A 23,438-nucleotide genomic window follows, 5' to 3' on the forward strand; every position below is an offset into this window, starting at 1 on the left:
TGCGTGTGTGTGCGCTTGTGTGGTGCGCATGTGTGGTGCGCACCAAATGTGCGCTGTACGTGCCAAAAGGAGGCTTGGGAAGGTATGTAGAACAGCGAGGGGGGATCAGCTGTGCCGCATGATTTAGCTTCACTAGAACCGCGCAACACAGCTGATCGTCAGAAATACCGGTTCAGAGGAACCAGTAGCTTTTTTTAACTACCGGTTCATCTGAATTGGAGCAAACCGGTAGCATTTCACCCCTGGGTAGAAGCATAGCGGAACAGATCCCAACCCTCGAATGGAGGATATTGGGGCAAGTGTGCCGCAAGCACTCCCGGGAATAGGTACCACTTGATGAGAAGGTAACAGCGTTCCATGAGCCTTTGGTGGTATAGCCTTGCTGGCCGCATGACCACAGCGTTGACTTTGGACAATGCCAAGAAGCAAAGTTGGGCACCATGCCCTAGATTGGATAGGGAAAACTTTATTTTCAGCAGAAGCATTTGACATGTCTTTTGCTGAAGATGCTTTCCTTTTTCTTGGAGGGAATCTCCAGGTCTCGTGGGGGTGTCCTTTGGGATGCTGCATCCTTAAAGGAGCAGGTCTCTGACTTGCAGGTCATGGCCCCCCCAACTTGACTCTTTTGACTTGTCCTGTAGATGCCCCTAGGCCCTGTTGCCTGCCTTGTCTGTCTAGGCAACTGGATTAAACCAAAGGGACCTAACCTCGAAATTCTGCAGGCCCCTGTCTCTTCCTTCTGGGCTGACATAGGTAGCGAAGTACATCAAACACTGTCTTGTTTCACTGAATCAGGAGCCCTTAATGGAATTACCTGGAGTGCTACGACGGGACTGACTGACTGCCGCTGGCTTCGTTTCGCCAGCGTCTGGCATTAATCTAATTGCTAACTCTAATGCCATTAGTATTATTATGATTACCCACATAACATCGCTCAGCTTGGGAGAATAAAGACCAAGTCACCAGGATGAATGGCCACCCGTCTTGGGAAAACTACCTCAATTATCAATCATCATTTCCCCATTAAGGTAAGCAACAGAGCTAGGAGGGAAAGAGACAGGGACAGCAGAGCACGGATCCTGTTTCCTAGCTGGGAGATAAGCGGGGCTATTTGGTAGATGATTATTAAATATAGACTCATTTGCTTGATGGAGAGAGGAAGGATTCAGGAGCAATCTTCTATATATATAAAAAAGGATGTGTGTATGTATGTATGTATGTATGTATGTATGTATGTATGTATGTATGTTTGTGCCAGCATAACTCTGGAATGGCTCGAGCAATTTCAACCAAACTTGGTACACAGATGACTAACTCTCTGGATAAAAATACTGTGGGGGGTAAGACATCCCTAACATCCCTCGGGGGGGGGGGGGGGTGTCTTCCAGCATAACTCTGGAATGCCTCAAGCAATTTTAACCAAACTTGGTACACAGATGACCTACTCTCTGGATAAAAATACTGTGGGGGTAAGACATCCCTAACACTCCTTGGTGTGTGTTTGAGTGTGTGTATAAATAAATATAAATAAATAAATACCCAGGCAATGCCAGGTTATCAGCTAGTACTCTATACACAATCTGCTAGCTGGGTACCACGTCATATGTTTATGCCACCGAATTCAGTTCAGTTTGGCACGCAAACCTTTTTTAAATCTTGCATTCCGTTGATTGATTAAGTGCCAACAAGTTGGCATCAACTCTTAAGGACCATGTAGGTGTTCTCCTAGGATCCTCACACCCCCCTCCAACCTGATCCTTAAGAGCTTGCAACCTCCCCCCCCCCCCCCCCCGCCCATCACCACCATGACTGAATCTATCCTTCTTGCTTCAGGTTGATTCTTTTTCCTCTTCCATTCATTCAGTCCCACCAAGTTTCTCAGATCTTCCAAAGTGATCCCACCTTCTTCTCCTGCCTTGATGGAGTCAATTTCCACGGTCACTCTTTCCTCCCAGGTTGGAGCGTATGTGGGTTGTGCAGGCACATGGGTCACTGCCTGAGCTGGCTGTTTGCTGTCTTCTTCTGAAGTGGTTTTGCTACAAATGGAGAAGAAGGGAAGACGTGACATAATTTGGGTGCTTGGTAGGTAGTGTTCTGTTCTGTTCTGTTCTGTTCTGTTCTGTTCTCCTCTCCTCCCCTCTCCTCTACTCCTATTCATTTCTATATTTTACTCTATATTCTATTCTATTCTATTCTATTCTATTCTATTCTATTCTATTCTATTCTATTCTATTCTATTCTACTCTACTCTACTCTACTCTACTCTACTCCTATTCTATTCATTTCTATATTTTACTCTATATTCTATTCTATTCTATTCTACTCTACTCCTATTCTATTCATTTCTATATTCTATTCTATTCTATTCTCTTCTGTTCTGTTCTCTTCTCTTCTGTTCTCTTCTGTTCTCTTCTCTTCTCTTCTCTTCTATTCTATTCTATTCTATTCTATTCTATTCTATTCTATTCTATTCTATTCTAGCCTAGCCTAGCCTAGCCTAGCCTAGCCTAGCCTAGCCTAGCCTAGCCTAGCCTAGCCTTCTAGTAAATAGTGTTTGCTGATTTCTACGTTCCTTCAATAAACATAGCTGCCTTAACAGATACCCTGACATTTTAGTCTATGTAGCTACCTATGGGATCATTTCTACTTTTTGTATGCAAAGCCTCCAACCTATTTTTCATATAAATTTCCCAAACAAAGGTTTTGCACGTAACGTTTGCCTAGACTTGCTCTCTTGAATGGCGTTTTGCCAGATCAGCATTTCAATTTGCAGAACTTCTCCAGCCAAGTATGAAAGATGGCCACAGACCTTCCCTGGTGCAGCCTACGCAATGTTCATGGCAGATTTATTCGACCTCCCTGGCGTAATTTATTTCCATCCATAGAATCATTTATTTTACCTCTCTACCATAACTTATTTTCAGACTGGTGTAATTTATTTTACAGCCCTAATATAATTTGCATTGATTGGCAGGAGCTCCCCACGGTTTCAGATTTTTTTAAAAAAATATCCTTCCCATCTCAACTTAGAAATGCTGAGCTAAGCTACTGGGTTTTCCTGCATGCAGAGCTGGGCTCTGAACATGAGTGATGTCTATTCCCTAATTTATTCAAACCTTTCGGTCTCAGTCCTGCATTGGGGTAAGACAAACAGCTGTATTTTGGGAAGCTAATGAGCTCCTTGGGTTTTTCCATACCATTCCTACAGAGAAAGTCCTTCCAAATGCCAGAGTTTTGTTGCATCAAAGTTCTGTGGTCTCCTCTCATGGTAAAACTGGATGGATGAAAAAAAAAATTGTCCAACCAATCCTTGATGAGAAAATTGCTGCAAATTATTGTTATTCTTGTGGTTCATGGCACAGTCGGCCAGATATTTCAGGCTGGATTACCAGTTTTGGATTCCTTGACTAACCACAAGTAGAACAAGTGAATGGACCTGCTGAGCTCATGGAGCATGTTGGACATGAATTCTGTGTGCTTATTTCTCTTTATCTGGATGCACGAATAGGAAATCTATAAATATTCCTTACTGAGAAACATCCATATTCTACCTGGGTCTGTGGCGACTGCTTTTTAGTTTTGGATTTCTATTGATTCCAACTAATCAATGCCATCATTTACACTTCATTCTCACCACAGCATTTCAACTCCCTGGAGATGGTGATTATTATGCATGTTACTATCCGACTGCATTAATGCCTCTTACCAAGTACAGAAGAACAGATCCATGCAGGAATAGAGAAAGAAAGAGGCAAGCAGACTGGGAAAGGAGGAAGAGAAGTGGAGGGAAAGCCATCAAGAAGCTTGCACAGAAACCATCATCCTCAGGAGCCAAATACTGTCATGCAGAAGTATCCCCTTTCCATAAATCTCAGCTCATGCTCATTTTTTTCCTCCCCTTGCTCTTCTGTACGGATTCTTAAAATGCAGCAATTAATTAGATCAGAAATTGCAACTTCCTTCATGACCAATGTGTTTGGGAGAGAGATAATTGATGTAACGTCATTATATCCTTCCATTGCAAGCATGAAAATGCAACTGACATCCCAATTCAGGAGCAATTCAGGAAGGAAGGAAGGAAGGAAGGAAGGAAGGAAGGAAGGAAGGAAGGAAGGAAGGAAGGAAGGAAGGAAGGAAGGAAAGAAAGAAGGTGACAGATAGAAGGAGGGAAGGAGGGAGGAACGAAGGAAGGAAGAACGGAAGGAAGGAGATAGAAGGAGGGAGGGAAGGAGGGAGGGATGGAGGAAGGGGGACAGATAGAAGGAGAAAGGAAAGAAGGAGACAGAAGGAGGGAGGAGGGAGGGTGGGAGAGAGAAAGGAAGGAAGGAAGGAGACAGATAGAAGGAGGGAAGGAAGGAGGGAGGGTGGGAGGGAGGGAGGAAGCAAGGAAAGAATGGAGACAGAAGGAGGGAGGGAGAGAGGAAGGGAGGAAGAAAGGAAGGAAGGAGAAGGAGGGAGGGAGGGAGGAAGGAGAAAGGTAGAAGGAGGGAAGGAGGGAGGGAGGAAGGAAGGAGACAGATAGAAGGAGGGAAGGAGGGAGGGAGGGTGGAAGGGAGGAAGGAAGGAAAGAAGGGAGACAGAAGGAGGGAGGGAGAGAGGAAGGGAGGAAGAAAGGAAGGAAGTAGAAGGAGGGAGGGAGGGAGGGAGGAAGGAGAAAGTTAGAAGGAGGGAAGGAGGGAGGGAGGAAGGAGATAGATAAGAGGGAAGGAGGGAGGGAGGGAGGGAGGAAAGAAGGAGACAGATAGAAGGAGGAAGGAAGGAAGGAAGGAAGGAAGGAAGGAAGGAAGGAAGGAAGGAAGGAAGGAAGGAAGGAAGGAAGGAAAGAAGGAAAAGGGATTATTCGATGCCAACTCTCATTTTCCTTCTCGTTCACGTAGGTGGACATGCCTCTTTGACGAGGCCCCCCCCTTACCAACGGCTGCCCCAAAAAGCATCAAAAGCAAAAACCAAAAGCAAAAATGATGATGAACATGATTGGACTCAAAGGTGTAATAATAATTACAACCCAACTATTCCCGACTATTTCTCTTTCCAGTCCAGGAGAGAAATCCCGTGTCTTGAGGCAGCTGATTACTGGCTTCAAAAAAATGTCTGCTGAACATCCCCAGCCACGCCAGGATTTAGCTGGCAGACCTGCTGCGCTCTGCTGTCTTCTGGAGCGGAGCTGGAGAACCGGATGATGAGATGTTTCTTACAGTATATCTACCAACCGTCAAGGACTTAACCTTGCCCCTCTCCAACAGTGGTGGAATTCAAATTTGTTTACTACCGGTTCTGTGGGCGTGGCTTGGTGGGAGTGGCAGGGGAAAGTTACTGCAAAATCCCCATTCCCTCCCCACTCCAGGGGAAGGATACTGCAAAATCCCCATTCCCTCCCCACTCCTGGAGGAAGGATACGGCAAAATCCCCATTCCCACCCCACTCCTGGGGGAAGGATACTGCAAAATCCCCATTCCCTCCCCACTCCTGGAGGAAGGATATTGCAAAATCTCTCTTCCCACCGCATTCCAGGGGAAGGATACTGCAAAATCCCCATTCCCTCCCCACTCCTGGGGGAAGGATATGGCAAAATCCCCATTCATCCCCATTCCCACCCACTCCTGGGGGAAGGATACTGCAAAATCTCCATTCCCTCCCCATTCTGGGGCCAGCCAAAGGTGGTATTTGCCGGTTCTCCGAACTACTCAAAATTTCCGCTGCCGGTTCTCCAGAAGCCTGTCAGAACCTGCTGGATTTCAACCCTGTCTCTAACCCCATCTCCCCTGCCATATCTTTGAAAAGTTCCTTGTGTTACCCTCCCCAACACACACACACGGAGAGAGAGAGAGAGAGAGGAGAGAGAGAGAGAAGAAGAGAGAGAGGAGAGAGAGAGAGAGAGAGAGAGAGAGAGAGAGAGAGAGAGAGAGAGAGAGAGAGGCCCCTCTGCCAGCCACCTCCCTTGTGACCCAGAATTGCCTCTTCTCCGGGCAATCAGCCGATGAAAATTTAATGACAGTTTCTTTCAAGCCATTTGATCATGGCCTCTCGGCTGCCTGCCGCACCCACCCGCCGGCTGGAGAGGCTCTTTTAATGGAACCTCAGGTTGGCCCCTCCGCGATGTGTTAATGAGGTTCTTGCTTGAAGGGGAGGGGTGGAGAGGAAGAAGTAACAGCTCTCCTATATCTTCCTAACCTTCCCACCTCATTCCTCCCCTCCTTCTTGGTCTCACTTCTATTCTTTCTCTTTCTCTCTCCACCCCTTCTTTTTAAACCGCTCCTTCGTCTCCTTAAGTGTAGCTGCTGGCATTTCGAACTCCGTAATTGGCTCCGTGTTACTTCAGCCAGCCATTCTCCCTCTAGGTAAAGAGGCGGACCACCTGATCACGACCCTCCTCCCTCCCTCCTTTCATCTTGGACCCTTCCCCTCCTGCTCCTCCATCCCCAAAGAGCCTCCCGCAACCACCAGTCCATTAATAATGGATGGTCCCCTTGACCCACCGCAGCTCTTTCTAGGCGGATATCTGTAGCCCTGCAAACAAACGGCCCCAAATCGATGGCGGCGCAGAGCTGGCGAAGCAAACAGCAGGACAAAGTCATCCTGAAGCGAGAATAAAAAGTTGGGGAAAGCTCCAGGTGAAGATCAATAGGATTGGCTCAGAAATTCTACTCTTCCACCTGTCTCTTTGTCTATGGCAGGAATCGGCAACCTTAAACACGCCACAAAGGTCCTAACCGGAATCCCCCGTTCAATTCTGGAGCCGACCGGAAGTCCAGTTCCCCCATCACAGTCTCGTCCTAGCACGGCGTCCTTTTTCCTCTACCTGTCCTAACCGAAAGCCCTATCAATTGTGGAGTTGACCGGCGACAGGGAGCCACAGCAGAGGGATGAAAGAGCCACATGCGGCTCCAGAGCTGCAGGTTGCTGACCCCTGATCTATGGAGATTCTCAAGACCTCCAGGTCCTGGTTGTCCCAAAGTTGTTTTTTCAAGAGGCAACTGGACTTTCTTGTTTTTTCTTTGAAGACGTTTTGCTTCCCATCCAAGAAGCTTCTTCTGAATCTTCAGAGCTGAAGAAGCCTTTTGGGTGAGAAGAGAAGTTTATCACCGACCTTGAGATAGTTAGGCAAACTGCCAAAGGCTTCTCTTGGCAAAAAGTTCAGGAACAGAAGACACCGACAAGAAATGAATACAGTGAAACAAGAAGCAAATCTCTCAACGTTGTTTTCCAGCAAAGAGGCCAAGAGCCGTTGCTGGTCTTTTGGGAGCCTTATGGGAGGGGCCAATCATCTCCTGGCCTTACTCCGGAGTCGTCCTCTCTGCTTTAGCTGCTTCTGCCTTCTGGCGGCTCTTCCTCGGAACAGGCTCCCTCCTGTTCCCTCGGCCTCTCTACTGTCAGTCTCTGGAGGCTCCGAAGTCCGCACATCACTCCCCGATGGCCCCTGGCTCCATCTCTGCCTCCGACGCAGAGCCCTCATCCGGGCCTTCCCCAGCCTCCAGGACTGGCCCATGTTCTTCCTCAGCCTCATCGCTGTCTGACTCCCGCTGCCAGCTCCGCAGGCTGCGGGCGGACCACAACATCATTAGAAACACCCAATTCCTCCAGTTTCATCTTGTGAACACGTATCTACACAACTGCAACTGTTCCCCAAAGAGCAACAGAGAAGAGCCAATCGGTGCAGAGTTGAGATGCAGAGCCCAAGGAAACGATATTCCAAAACTGGTGACGGAATCTATGCAGAAAGCGAACCCAGGAAAACATGCACCAGCCTTACACACGCACACACGCACACACACACACACACACACACACACACACACACACACAATTGCAACCACTAAAAGCCAGAACCCGATACATGTATTGATTTTGCTCCTCTGGTGACAGCGAAGAGCCGGTGCCGATCGGCTGAGCGCTGAATAGCTGAGCAATCAAATGCTCAATTGCTCAGACAGCTAAGTCCGGATTCTGATGGGCAGGAAAAACATCCATTTGACCCAGATCTAAAAATTTCTCTGGAGGGTTTTGGGGAACGACCCAATCCATAGTGCTCCCAAGGACTGCACCAATCGAGCTGGGTTTGTGTGTGTATGTGTGTATGTGTGTGTGATGTATGTGTGTGCGTGTGCGTGCTAGGTGGGAGAGACAATGGACTTTCACGTGAAACTGGAATTAAAACCAAAAAGGAAAAAAAACTATGTTTTTGATGTTTGTGAGGAAATTGCCTGAAACCAACTAGGAGTGTTCTCACCGGTTCCTTCATGCCACCACCTGCCTGTCCTTCCCAAGGTCAGCCTGGGAACGAGTCTACTCTACACAGGACAAGACTGTGCTCCAAAGGCTACAGTTTTAATTCTGATCACAGTCACTCCATTAAAAGTCATGCACACAAGCTCCTTTCCTTTCCTTTCCTTTCCTTTTCCTTTCCTTTCCTTTCCTTTCCTTTCCTTTCCTTTCCTTTCCTTTCCTTTCCTTTCCTCCCTTCCTTTCCTCTCTTCTCCTCCCTCCCTTCCCTCCTCCCCTCCATCTTTCCTCTCCTCCCTCCTTTCCTTCCTCTCTCCCGCCTTTCCTTCCCCTCTCCCTCCATCTTTCCTCTTTCCTTTCCTTTCCTTTCCTTTCCTTTTCCTTTCCTTTCCTTTCCCTTTCCTTTCCTTTCCTTTCCTTTCCTTCCCTTCTTCCCTTCCCTTTCCTTCCCTTCTTCCCTTCCCTTCCTTTCCTTTCTTTTCCTTTCCTTTCCTTTCCTCCCTTCCTTTCCTCTCTTCCTCCCTCCCTCCCTTCCCTCTCCCTCCATCTTTCCTCTCCTCCCCTCCTTTCCTTCCTCTCTCCCTCCTTTCCTTCCCTCTCCCTCCATCTTTCCTCTTTCCTTTCCTTTCCTTTCCTTTCCTTTCCTTTCCTTTCCTTCCCTTCTTCCCTTCCCTTCCCTTCCCTTCCCTTCCCTTCCCTTTCCTTCCCTTCTTCCCTTCCCTTCCTTTTCCTTTCCTTTCCTTTCCTTTCCTTTCCTTTCCTTTCCTTTCCTTTCCTTTCCTTTCCTTTCCTTTCCTCCTCTTTTCCTTCATCTAACCTATAGAACAACTTGCTCCAGAAGTTGTGAATTCTCCAATACAGGATTTTTTTAAGAAGAGATTGGCCAACCATTTGTCCTGAAATGGTGTAGGGTTCCTGCCTGAACAGGGGGTTGACTAGAAGACCTCCAAGGTCCCTTCCGTATTGTATTGTATTGTATTGTATTGTATTGTATTGTATTGTATTGTATTGTATTGTATTGTATTGTATTGTATTGTATTGTATTGTATTGTGTTCTGTTCTATTCTATTCTATTCTATTCTATTCTATTCTATTCTATTCTATTCTATTCTATTTCTATTCTATTCTATTCTATTCTATTCTATTCTATTCCCCCTCCTCTGCTTTCTATTCCTTTCTGTTCTCTAACTTTCTCTCAAACCTAGACCTCCCTTCATATTTTGCATTACCTGGGCTCCCCATCTTAGTCCCACAAAGATTATTCACCTCTGATGGAGAACTGTAATTTGGGGGCCACTCGTATTCTAGACCCCACATCTAAGCTTTGTCCTATTCTCACACTGCATCAAGAGAAGCTCCCCTGAAACCTCCTCATCCTCCCCAAGCCTCCAAGTTAGGCTTTGCTCATTTCTCCCTCATTCATTTTCTGTTCACGCTCAGCTTCGGGAGAAGGTCACTGCTGCCTTTTCTCCAACACCCCTCATTCCACCGAGAAGGGCAAAAAGGTGTGCGAGTCATTTCTCATTGCAGGGAAATGTGAACAGCTGTCTGGTGCCAACTATTACAACCAGCCAAATGCTGTCGAGACTACAGGCGTTTGCCATGAATGAAAATGAAGAGGGGCAGGAACTGGAAAGAAAAAAAAAATATATGTAAACTGAAAGCTAGAAGCCCGTGAGTACAATTTAGAATAAGAGAATAACAGAGGAACAGAAGGGACCTTGGAGGTCTTCTGGTCCAACTCCCTGCTCAGATAGGAAACCTTACACCTGTGATGGTGAACCTATGGCACGTATGCCACCAGGTGACACGCGGAGCCATATCTGTGGGCACGCAAGCATTGCCTTAGCTCAGCTCTTGCGCATATGCACGCGCTGGCCAGCTGATTTTTGGTCTTTCGGGACCACCGGAAGTTGGGAAACAGGCCGTTTCCGGCTCCAGAGGGCCTCTTGGGAGCTGGGGAAGGCTGTTTTCATCCTCCCCAGGTGCCAAGAAAGCCTCTGGAGCCTGGGGAGGGTGAAAAACAGGCCTACCTGGCCCACCGTGCAATCGTGTGCCAAAAGTGGAGGGAGTGCGGAAGGGCACGCATGCATGAGCCGGGGGGGGGGCATTTAATTATGGGTGAGTATGCGCGTGCTGGAACCCCCCCGCTTTCCCCTCCCTCTCTCTTTCTCTCTCCCTCTCTCTTTCCCTCTCTCTTTTTCCCTCTCTCCCTCTCTCCCTCTCTCCCTCCCTCTCTCTCTTTCTCTCTCCCTTTCTTTCTCTCTCTCCCTCTCTCCGTCTCTTCCTCTCTCTTTCTCTCTCTTTCTTTCTCTCTCCCTCGCTCCCTCCCTCTCTCTTTTTCTCTCTCCCTCTCTCTCTCCCTCCCTCCCTCTCTTTCTCTTTCCCTCTCTTTCTCTCTCTTCCTCTCCCTCTCTCCATCTCTTCCTCTCTCCCACTCTCTCTCTCTCCCTCTCTCCCCCCCCCCAACGTGGTGTGTGCTATTATTTATATAACATTTGCAAGAAAAAAAAGATATTTGCAAATTGTTTACCTGCCGGCAACTATCTGGGCTATGCCACCACCACCAACAACAACAATAACAACAACAACACAACTCTCCCACCCTTCCGTGCAAAAGCTAAGCAAACTAACGGAAAGCAAAAAAGAAGAGAAGAGAAGGAAAAGGCGTACTAAAGGAAGAACAAACGGATGCTTCCCTTTGATAAGGAACCAATATATAAACAACTAGGAAGGCATTAAGAATTAATCAGATACTAACCAGATGCATTTAACATTCGATCTTAACATAATCTGTAATAGCTCCAGCAACTGCCTGCTGCAGACGTAGAGAGCAATTTTCAAAGGCCATCGCACTAATTGCAAAGGTCTTCGTCGAGTCACCGCTTGGATAGCTCATCTTCTGTTTGATCACCGAGAAAATACATTTGTTTTTCTTGTCTGGTCTTGCTTTTAAAAAAAAAAAAGCTGATAGGGCAATTTCACAGATTTCTTTTTTTTTTCCTGAAACCCACTTCATTTTCATTACAATGATGTTTGTCTGGGCAAGATTTTGAGGGCCAGGAGACCAAGGAGTAGTCCTGTGAATTGGCGATGCCCTGTTGCAAAACAGGGTGGAGTTATGGCATCCGCATGGGAGGCAGCCCAGATGTGAAATCCAGCAGGTTCTGACAGGTTCTGGAGAACCGGTAGCGGAAAATTTGAGCAGTTCAGAGAACCAGAAAATACCACCTCTGGCTGGCCCCAGAGTGGGGGTGGGAATGGAGATTTTGCAATATCCTTCCCCTGGAGTGGAGTGGGAATGGAGATTTTGCAATATCCTTCCCCTGGAGTGGGGTGGGAATGGGGATTTTGCAATATCCTTCCCCCAGGAGTGGGGTTGGAATGGAGATTTTGCAATATCCTTCCCCTGCCATGCCCACCCAAGCCACACCCACAGAACCGGTAGTAAAAAAAATTTGGATTTCACCCACTGGTAGGCAGGGATGATTTTCTAACATTTTCCCTGGGTTTTGAGAAGTTAAAACCTAAGTAAGTGGGAAATGTTGAGTAAAGGGGAAGGAAATGAATTTGTCACTGAAAAATTATTTTTTCTGAAACATCCACTTTCTGATTTGACCATGTCCAGGTTTCCTTTTGAAATGTTCAACTTCCTTTAGATGTCCTCATAGGACTTCTTGGATGCGATGCGTCTGACATAATCCGTAAGGTTTCCATGCAGCTTGTCAACCCACAAAACTATTTATTTATTTATTTATTTATTTATTGGTTCGATTTACATGCCGCCCTTTCTCCGGAGACTCAGGGCAGCTTAAAATGCATTTTTTTTTTTTAATTTGATTTATATGCCGCCCTTCTCCGAAGACTCAGGGCGGCTTACAATGTGCTCAGCAATAGCCTTCATCCTTTTGTATATTTATACAAAGTCAGCTTATTGCCCCCCACAAACTGGGTCCTCATTTCACCTACCTTAGAAAGGATGGAAGGCTGAGTCAACCTTGAGGCCTTGGCGAGATTCGAGATTCGCATTAAGCAATAGCCTTCATACTTTTGTATATACCTGCTTAGTAGGGCTTTCGGCGCCCCCCCAAGCGGTGTTCTTCTTTTTTTTTATATAAAGTCAGCTTATTGCCCCCACAATCCGGGTCCTCATTTTATCTACCTCGGAAGGATGGAAGGCTGAGTCAACCTTGAGCCTGGTGAGATTTGAACTCGCGGTAATTGCAGGCAGCTGGTGCTACTTAACAGCACTTTGGTCTGCTGCGCCACCAAGGCTCTTGGTGCCAAGGCAAAACTAGCACTGATGATGTTACCTACTTTGAGTCATGAACAAAGCAAGCTCACAGAGCACTAAGGACCCCACAGGTCAACCCTGAGCTACAAATTAGGAAATTGCTTGACTAGATGGCTCAGTGGCTAAAGACGCTGAGCTTGTCGATCAAAAAGGTCGGCAGTTCGGCGGTTCGAATCCCTAGTCCAGGTCTCCTGCCTGAGCAGGGGGTTGGACTAGATGACCTCCAAGGTCCCTTCCAACTCTGTTACTGATTTCCTGTTCACCGGACTCAATTCAGCTGGCTTCCAGGGCACTACGAACATTTTGAGATATATCAAAGGTTTCTGAATGCTTGTTCGGGGCCCCAACCGGGCCCTAAAAGACGCCAAGACCAAAAGCAAAGGAGTTTGATTCATTCCTGTAGCCCTTTTTTTTTAAAAAAAAGATGAAACAATAAGGATGCCGAGAGAGAAAGGTATATCAGTGAAGGAGCGTGCGTCCTTCCAGATCTCCTGCGTTCCTCTCTTGGCGTCTTGTCTCGTACCATTTATACAGTTATGACATTTGTCACTAGAGCCGAGGGGTTGGGGGGGTTGGGGGTCGGAAATTGCATTTGAACAAAAATCACGGGAAACGCTGGAGTATGAAAGCGGAGGCAGAGCTTCTCGCCATCCAGGCCTTGCCTCTAGGCACAAATGACATTCGAAACAGCAGGCGAGTGACAATGTGCGAGTTTTAAATGAACAGCACTCCAAAGAAAGCTATCACTTCCTGCTTTTGTTCCTGTCCAAATGGAGCAAACTCAAGAAATGAAGGATTTTCCTCCCCCCCAATCCTCAGCTACGTTCTAGAAGCAAAAGAGAGATGGATTTAATGGGCTACAAACCAGGAGTGAAATCCAAAATTTTTCCCTACTGGTTCTGTGGGCGTGGCTTGGTGGGCGTGGCAGGGGAAGGATATTGCAAAATCTCCATTCCCACCCCACTCCAGGGGAAGGATACTGCAAAATCCCCATTCCCACCCCACTCCAGGGGTAGGATGCTGCAAAATCCCCATTCCCTCCCCACTCCTGGGGGAAGGATACTGCAAAATCTCCATTCCCTTCCCACTCCAGGGGAAGGATACTGCAAAATCCCCATTCCCTCCCCACTCCTGGGGGAAGGATATTGCAAAATCCCCATTCCCACCCCACTCCAGGGGTAGGATACTGCAAAATCCCCATTCCCTCCCCACTCCTGGGGGAAGGATATTGCAAAATCCCCATTCCCATCCCACTCCAGGGGAAGGATTCTGCAAAATCTCCATTCCCTCCCCACTCCAGGGGAAGGATATTGCAAAATCCCCATTCCCTTCCCACTCCAGGTTCTCTAGAACCTGTTAGAACCTGCTGGATTTCACCCCGCTTCAAACCCGTGTCTGCCACCAGCTTAATACGGCTAGTCCTCGACGTACAACCACAATTGAGCCCAAAAGTTCGGTTGCTAAGCGAGACAGTTGCTAGATGAATTTTTCCCCGTTTTACGACCTTTCTTGCCACCGTTGTTAAGCGAATCCCCGCGGTTGTTAAGTTAGTAACACGGCTGTTAAGTGAATCTGGCTTCCCCGTTGACTTTGCTCATCAGAAGGTCGCCAAAGGGGGATGCCACGATTGCAGGACACGGTAACCGTCCTAAACACACGCCAGTTGTCAAGCATCTGAATTTTGATCACATGACCATGGTCATAAGTGTGAAAAACGGTCACAAATCAAGCTTTGGGAAAGGTTAGAAAAAAAAATATTTTGAATCTGAACTGGGGATATGGAACTCCAAATAACTCAGGTTCAGTAGGAGAAGAGCAAGCAGAGATGGCGGGAGGAGTTAAGGGAGTCATCAGCCCAGAATCATTACGTTCCCACAAATGGTCTAAACCCAATCCCTCTTGAATACTGTCGACCGTTATCTGGTGCCAATTTAGTACTGAACTTTAGTTGACTAGATTCCTGTTTATTGCTTGCGCAATAGATTTTCTGAACTGCAACATAACTTACGGCCCTGATTCTTTGCGCCTGACACGTCTCATCCATCTTCGTCAAGGCTGTTGCAACCGTCCCTGCTGAGCCTTGCCACTAGATTCCATCACAGGCCATCTTTCACCATGGCAACCCAAGCTGGGATCGTGTTTCCCATCCCACCTGAGGTCAAAGAGGCAGAGAGGAATCCAGGTAGGCCACCCACTCCCCCAGGTAGGAGGTTTGCAGGAGCAATTGTGAAATAGTCATGCAGGTGTCTTCTTCAAAGACGTCTATTTCAGTAACCATGGGGAAGAAAGCGAGGCGGAATGATCTCCGCTGTGATTTGAAAGGATGCTGATTTGATCTCCAGGAGTACGAAACGGGGCATTAAGAGGAACAGCAAATGGTGGCCTAGCAATGGCCTTGGGAGAGAAGAACCTTCTAATGAGTCAGTTGCTAGGCATCTGCTGTTAGCAACGGGTCCTTCTAAGCTGAATAAGCAGGAGGAATTAGCAAGATGCTAATGATGGGTGGGAAGCAGGAACAAAGCTGCAGTCGTCTGGGGGCAGAGGAAGAGAGAAAAAAGAGAGAGAGAAAGAGAAAGAGAAAGAAAGAAAAAGAAAGAGAAAGAAAGAAAGAGAAAGAAAGAGAAAGAGAAAGAGAAAGAAAGAGAAAGAAAAAGAAAGAGAGAGGGAGAGAGAGAGAAAGAGAAAGAGAAAGAGGGAGGGAAAGAGGAAGAGAAGAGAAAGAGGAAGGGAGGGAGAGAGGCAGAGAGACTCTTAAAATAGCCCCTTTTAAAAGCTTCCATCCTACTCACTCGCAGAAACAGGAGTGTTGATTTATTTATCAATGATATTTGCTTACTTTCCCTACAAGAAAATCTGATTAAAGATCTATTAATAATAGAAGAACAGAAGGACTGGAAATAAACTTTGAATAGGGGGGCCAAGAATGAAACCTCTCTATATCTTTAAAGCTCTAAATATTTAGAATGGAGGAAGGCAAGAAGGATGAACGAACGAACGAACGAACGAACGCTGAGATCATCGGTGGATTCGTAAGAGGATTCTCTCTTTCCAGGAGAGAAACATGGAAAGAGGCCAACTTTTATAGCCAAGCCAAGTCTGTGTTGGTGAAAGACAATGCTTTGAATCCACAGCTGACTGTCGAAGTCCACAAGTCTAGAAGGAGAGCTCTTGCCTCACAATCAGGAGGTTGGGAGTTTGATCCTAGGCAGAGGCGGATGTAGGGTTTCCTGCTTGGGCAAGGGGTTGGACTAGATCAGGGGTCTCCAACCTTGGCAACTTTAAGCCTGGCGGACTTCAACTCCCAGAATTCCTCAGCCAGCTTTGCTTCGCCAGCTTTGCTGGCTGGGGGATTCTGGGAGTTGAAGTCCGCCAGGCTTAAAGTTGCCAAGGTTGGAGACCCCTGGACTAGATGACCTCCAAGGTGCCTTCCAACTCTGTTAATCTGTTGAAGGTGGATCTTGACCTCATTCTGCAAGGCTATTCTTAGATCTTTCTTATGCCAGATGGTGTTGGGCAGGGTGAGACAGAATTGCAAAGTCTTCAAGTGGCCAAGGTTGGACACCCACCCCGGATGTCGAAGGAGATGTATGTCTCTTTGTGGTTGAAGATGAAGACGTTGAAAGCTTCTAAGAGGTAATAATTTGAGGCAGCCACCTCCAAAAAGCCATTTCTCTTCTACGGCTCTGAACGATTTCCCTTCTCAAACAGCTGCTCCCTTCCTCCAGCCAACCAAACAGTGTATTTATTAGTTCAACAGTACAGATTTACCGAGGCTGCGGGCAAACCCCGAGGCTTAATGAGACAGGATTCCCGGAGGGTTGATAGCTTTTGAAGCAACCCTCCCATTGACCTGCAACCAACTTGCCTTTTCTCACATGGTCTCTTCGCCCCAAGGATAAGTCATCACCTGATTTCTATAGCCTGAACCTGCCCAAAATTCAAAGAAGGCCATTCCCAACTCTTTATTTTGCCCAGTTCTTAAGCCAAGACTATTTCAATGTCTCCATAACCCAACTTTCCATACGAAGATTAGTTTTCTGAACAACTTACAGTGTTTTCATAAGGCGTGGGGTCTTTGGCGCTCCCTGAACTTAGTTGTTGTTTTCTTCCAGATGTTTCGTTACCCAACTAGGGCCCATCACCACAAGGGTTTCAGTTATCTAGTTGGGTAATGAAACATCTGGAAGAGAACAACCAAGCTCAGAGAGCATCAAGCAACCCCACAGATCAACTCCCAGCTAGAAATATTCTCTTCTGTTGGTTTTATAAGGGACATGGGAGAGAGGAACAGAAAAAAATCATTTGATGGAAATTTGATTCAGATGATAAATGGGAAAAATAAAATCCTGAAAATGACCAGCATGACACTCTGAGGCCGGGAAGAGGAGGAGGAGGACGAGGAGGATGAGAAGAAGGAGGAGGAGGAGGAGGAGGAGGAGGAGGAGGAGGAGGAGGAGGAGGAGGAGGAGGAGGAGGAGGAGGAGGAGAAGAAGAAGAAGAAGAAGAAGAAGAAGAAGAAGAAGAAGAAGAAGAAGAAGAAGAAGAAGAAGAAGAAGAAGAAGAAGAAGAAATAATAATATTATTTGGGGGACCCAGGAGGACGAGAACAAGGAAGAAGATAATAAGAGGAGGAGGAGAAAGAAGAAGGAGGAGGAGGAGGAGAAGAAGAAGAAAAAGAACAAATAATATTATTATTTGGCGGACCCAGGAGGACGAGGACGAAGAAGAAGATAAGAGGGGGAGGAGGAGGAGGAGGAGGGGAAGAAGAAGAAGAAGAAGAAGAAGAAGAAGAAGAAGAAGAAGAAGAAGAAGAAGAAGAAGAAGAAGAAGAAGAAGAAGAAGAAGAAGTAGTAGTAGTAGTAGTAGTAGTAGTAGTAGTAGTAGTAGTAGTAGTAGTAATATTCTTTGGGGGACTGCAGGCAGCTGGTGGACTGACCACTCAGCAGGAGGAGGAGGAAGAGGCTCTCATCAACCCCAAAAGGACAAATGACCACATTCCTATTTCATCACCGCACCCTCAGGGTCTCTTTCTCAAAATGCCCAGCGTGGTTTCTAGCAAACAAGCAAGCAAGCAAACAAACAAACAAAGCTTTCTACTCCTTAATTACTTCAAAATGTGGTCGGACCTCCTGTGCTTTTGTAGCCTCCCAGTCTCCCAGCCTGCCAAAGAACCGACGTATTTCTCTTTGGCTTTGTCTTTCAGCAGAAGAGAAGGTCCGAATCCATCAAATCTCACTTCTTGCTAGATCGCTTTTCTAAGCCGGGCGCATTTATTTACGATTGATCTATAGAATGTCTGCCTTTCGCTGTTGTTTATCCCTCTGCAGATCATTAAATCCTTCCACCCCCGCCACCCCCGTTGGTAAAGCTGGGTGTAAAAGATGTTTTCGTGCCGAAAATGCAAAATCGAGGGTTTGTTTTCGTTTGTTTTGTTTTCTTCCTGGGATTCCCGAAGGCTGCCACTTCTGGGCTTTGGGACTTCACCTCTGAAGTCTGGAGGAGCTTTGCAAACGGTTGGGGTTCTGGAGAACCAGGCTCCACTCGGCTCCCTCCTGCGTCCAAGAGACTTTCTTCTGATCCCCAACCCACTCAGCAATGCCCTTTCAATTACTCAGGCAGCCCACACAGCTAGGCTATAATTGAGTCCCATGGTGCCCTGATTAGACACCCCACCAAGGGGGAAACTCTCGGCCGCTCGGCTGTATTTCTTCAACGCAAAAAAATGTAGAACGTCGAACGCTTCTGGTTCTGCAACCCAACAAGAGGGATACAAACTTCAGAGGATCATTAGAACTGCAGAAAAAAACCATGGCTACCAACCTGCCTTCCATGGAGGACCCGTATCCTGCACCAAACTGATTTTAAACTTAATATCAGCAGCTAGGCTGTTGGTAGCGCAATACTGGAAGAAGGACTCTTTGCCTACTATTGAAGACTGGACATTGAAAGTAGCGAATTTAGCGGAAACGGCGAAAATTTCCGCGTATTTGAAGGACTATACACAAGAAAGATACATATCGGAATGGAGAAGATGGATTGATTATATTCAAAATAAGTATCAGACAAGAAAATATCAAATAGCTTATGAATGAATGTTAAACTCTAGAAGTATTATGTTAACCATAGTGGAGTTAAGGTTTCAGGAGGGGATTTGGTAGTTTAAGAATAGTTAGGTTAATTTAGTTTATGATTGTTAATCGAAATACCCTGTATTTTGCTCTGGGAAGTCTGGGGGGGGGAGGGGGGATGGGAAGGGGGGAAGGGATGTGGGGGTGGTTGGGAGAGGAAAAGGGTGGGGGAATATTGGGGGGGGGAATTTTCTTTGTAAAACTTTTTAATAAAAAAAAAGAGAGAGAGCTGTGAAAATATTTACAGACCTCTCACATCCTGGACATAAACTGTTTCAACTCCTACCTTCAAAACGATGCTATAGAGCACTGCACACCAAACTGGTTGCGTGGCTTTGGGCCAATCACCAGGAAACAGTGAGTTCTAGTCCCATTTTAGGCAGGAAAACCAGCTAATCACCAGGAGATGTGAGTTCTAGTCCTGCCTAAGCCATGAAAACTTACTGGAGGACTAGGTCAGTCCTTCTCTTCTCAGCCCAAACCACTTCACAGTGTTGTTGTTGTAGGGAAAATAGGAAGAGGGATGAGTATTATTGGCTGCCTTATTTGTAAAAATAATACAAGCGGGGGAAAAAATGTAACAATAAAGAAAAATAAATAAAATTCAGAATGTTTGCAGAAGTTTGGGGGGTGGGAAATATACTCACACAATGACATACGGGTGGGGGACATTTCCCTTGCGAGTTGAGGGCAGGTTGGAGGCACTGTGGAGCACGAAGGTGATGGATTCCTTTTCGGGATTGGCCAGGTGCCACTCATTTGTGTGGGACGTCAACGCGGCTTGTCCTGGTCCAGCTGGATCTTCTTTCACCTGCCAGGTGGAAGCCAGAGAAAAAAATTGAAACCTGTGGATGGAGGTCTGATCTTCTATCAGAAGGAGGAAGGAATGGCAAGTTCATTGAAGTCGGTTTCCTTCCACGGGCTCAATCACCTCCGTAGCTCCATTTCTGGAAGTAGAAGATGCCACGGACACTTTCAGGAGCTCCTCAAACAGGGGACTATGGGAGACGGAAGCATCTATCTGAGTTGGGTTACAATGAGGACCAGAATTTGCATTGTTAAGCAAGACAGTTCTTTGTTTGTTTTCCACATTTCTGAACCGACCATCTTCCTTAAAGAGGGACTGTTGTTAAGTGAAACACTGGTTGTTAAATGAATCCAGCTTCCCCCCTCCCTCCGCCCATTTACTTTGCTTGTCAAGAAGCCATCTGGGAAAGTTACAAATGATGATCACTGGATGGATAGATGGATGGATGGATGGAAGGAAGGAAGGAAGGAAGGAAAGAAGGAAGGAAGGAAGGAAGGAAGGAAAAGGAGAGGAGGAAAGAAGGAAAGAAGGAAGGAAGAGGGAGGGAGGCAAGAAGGAAGGAAGGAAGGAAGGAAGGAAGAAAAAGGAGAGGAGGGAGGAAAGAAGGAAAGAAGGAAAGGAAAGAAGGGAGGAAGGAAGGAAAAGGAGAGGAGGAAAGAAGGAAAGGAAAGAAGGAAGGAAAAGGGGGAGGGAGGGAGGAAAGAAGGAAGGAGGGAAGGAAGGAGGGAAGGAAAAGGAGACGATGAAGGAAAGAAGGGAAGAAGGGAAGGAAGGAAGGAAGGAAAAAGGAAGGAGGGGAGGGAGGGAGGGAGGGCGGGAGGGAGGAAAGAGGCTCCATACTTTGTTTCATGTGACTGTTAATCCTAACAACTATAGTGTTGTAAATACACACACACACAAACACACACACACACACACACACACACACTGAAAAGCGAGGCAAGAGTTAAATGTTTCAGCCTCCTTGACTTGCAAATGAAGGATGGGGGAAGATGCTCTTCATCACCTTTTCATTAGCGCTTCATCGACAGCCATTCCCAAGAGTTTGAACCCCCCCCCCCCCATCTAAAGGAAGATGCTTGGCTACCCCAAATTATTCCACACTCCAACAGTTCCTTACAAGCCCTCCTCTTATTCCACTGGTGGAAATCGTGAGGGATGACTGGAAAAAACGCCTCTCTGGATGGCAGGTCTGGAAAACGGAGGGCGGCGGGGGGGGCACTGCTAGCTTTTCCGAGAAATACCTCCACCTCATTTTATGTGCAGCTGACATGTTGCTTCTAATCCAGCCAAAGCCGAGACTGAGACTAAAAGCTTCCAGGCTGCGTTAAGCAATTACGTCTCGATTACCGCCAAAGGTTAGAGGAGACCAGGAGAAGAGATAAGGCCTGGTTCCTGGCGGGAGAAAGCTGGGCAGCCACTTTTGCTGAGCGTACAATAAAAAGATGGAAGGAGGGAGGAAGGAAGGGAGGGAGGGAGGGAGGGAAGAAGGGAGGGAGGGAGACAGAAAGGGGAAGGGAGGGAGGGAGGGAGACAGAAGGGAAGGAAGGAAGGGAGACAGGGGGAGGGAGGGAGGGAGAAAGGAAGGAAGGAAGAAGAGAAGGAAGGAAGGAGACAGAAATAAAAAGGAAGAAGGGAGTGAGGGAGACAGAAAGGGGAAGGAAGGGAGGGAGGGAGAAAGGAAGGAAGGAGAGAGGGAAGAAAAGAAATAGAAAGAGGAAGGCTGGAAGGAAAGAAGGGAAGAAATTTTGAGGGGGGGGAAGGAAAGAAGCAAGGAAGGAAAATTCTGAGACCAAAAACTGGTTTTCTCTGCAGTTCATGATGTACTAAAGGAGTTGGTGGCTACATTTTTCATATAAACTGTCAAACTATTCAGTAAGTCTGCACTACTATTAATCTTCTCATCGTTCCCTCATCTCCTCCCACTTATGACTGTATGACTGTAACCTTGTTGCTCGTATCCTTACGATTTATATTGATATTGTTTCCTGATTGCTTATTTGTACCCTATGACTATCATTAAGCGTTGTACCGTATGATTCTTGATGAACGTATCTTTTATGTACACTGAGAGCACATGCACTAAGACCAATTCCCTGTGTGTCCAATCACACTTGGCCAATAAAGAATTCTATTCTATTCTATTCTATTCTATTCTATTCTATTCTATTCTATTCTATTCTATTCTATTCTATTCTATTCTATTCTATTCTACTTTACTCTACTCTACTCTACTCTACTCTACTCTATTCTATTCCTTATTCTACTCTACTCTACTCTACTCTACTTTACTCTACTCTACTCTATTTATTCTATTCTATTCTATTCTATTCTATTCTATTCTACTCTACTCTACTCTACTCTACTCTACTCTACTCTACTCTACTCTATTCTATTCTATTCCTTATTCTACTCTACTCTACTCTACTCTATTCTATTTATTCTATTCTATTCTATTCTATTCTATTCTACTCTACTCTACTCTACTCTACTCTACTCTACTCTACTCTACTCTACTCTATTCTATAAAATGCACATGTATGCACATCACAGACAGAGAGAGAGAGAGAGCTTTTATCTCTTTGGTGCCCTTTCCAGGAAGTTCTGCATTATACAACAGCGGGCACTTGGTCGATTCAGGGCTGGTTCTTTTGAAAGTTCCCATCTTGTGGCCTTTGCCAGAGCTGAGTTGGACAAGCACTCAAGAAGTCACCCCGGGAGCAAGAGCATCTGCATACCAAGGGAGCCCTCTATCCACGGTTGGTCCACCCTCTGCAAATAATAAAGATGCGGTCAAATGAAAGGCAGACGTCCTTCTGGGCCTTGAAGGGGGGGGTCGGGGGCAGAATGAATAAAAGATGAAACATTAAAAGAAACCGAGAGAAGCGGGTATTTATTTATTGATGCCTTTGCTCTCCTTGCTGCCTCTCTTCCAAAGGACCCTATGGTATATAAGGACCTTCCAATTTGAAATTTCCAAAATGTGTGAGGTTGATGGACCGGAGAGCTAAGAATTGGCCCCAAATCTCCCAACCTGATATGGAAAGATTTGAACTAAGACTTCCTGGCCTTCACTCAACATCTGCCAGCCCTTTAAGGCAGCCCAAACCCGAAGCACAAACCAGGAGTACTGATGCTACCTTTTATTGTAGGTAATTTCAGCAACACAATCTTGCAAGTCTGAAAATGTTTCTCCATTCCTTTACCCAAAGGTGCTTTTTCCAAAAGTCTTCAAGGACACCCTTCCCTCCCAAAAATCATAGGAAATACTCTACTACCGGTAGTTGAGAAGGAAGTCCTAAGATCTGTAGGAAGTTAGCACCCACCCCTCTCCTAGAAGAATGAAATAGGCTAGGAAATATTAAAAAAGCAGAATATTATATTTCCCTGGATGAGAAATGGAGAAACATATTTTTTTTTGAGGCAGGAAGCAGACTCACTCTTAATAGCCCCCACCCTCCTCAATAGCCCACAGCAGAGGTCCGCACTTAAAAGATAAAAAGATAGCTAGGTCTATTCATAAGCAAATACCCTCACTCAAGATCCAGCAACGGTAGGATTAGCCCTCTACTTATCTAGCAACAGAACTCACCACATGGCACCTGGGAAGATTACATCACCCAGCAAGATTCAACCAAGCTTGGGACTCAAAAGACAACCTACAAAGTTAGGTTGCATGGCCCCATGGGAGTCTGACAACCAATCAGAATAAAAGCTCAAATTCAAAGCCCAACAGAGGGTATAAATATCTCCCTCTCTCCCTCCCTCCTTCCCTCCCTCCCTCTCTCTCTCTCTCTCGTGTGCTTTTTTGCCCAGGACCTCAAAACCATGTGGTCCTGTCCACCATTAAACCATCCTTCCAAACAGCCACCATGTTTCCAGTGTCTTTCTCCCCACTTGGAACTGAACCCAGATGGACATTTCTTCCAACAGATCCAAACCATGCTTGCAAAGCTACCACTTCTTGTCCTCTTGTTTTGGGGGTTCA

At 46.3% G+C, this 23,438-nt stretch overlaps 1 protein-coding gene across 1 annotated transcript in view; it reads right to left on the reverse strand.

Annotated features, from left to right (window-relative positions):
* The window catches only part of CCDC33 (coiled-coil domain containing 33), a 97,764-nt gene that overhangs the window by 53,895 nt on the left and 20,431 nt on the right, over positions 1–23,438 (reverse strand). The window contains 2 exon segments of the mRNA XM_070953739.1: positions 1,903–2,036; positions 19,290–19,453. Coding sequence (XP_070809840.1) covers positions 1,903–2,036; positions 19,290–19,453 — 298 coding nt within the window.

Source organism: Pituophis catenifer, unplaced genomic scaffold (genome assembly GCF_029215685.1).
Source record: "Pituophis catenifer annectens isolate HBS135680 unplaced genomic scaffold, rPitCat1.0.hap2 SCAF_14, whole genome shotgun sequence".
Taxonomy (NCBI): Eukaryota; Metazoa; Chordata; class Lepidosauria; order Squamata; family Colubridae; genus Pituophis; species Pituophis catenifer.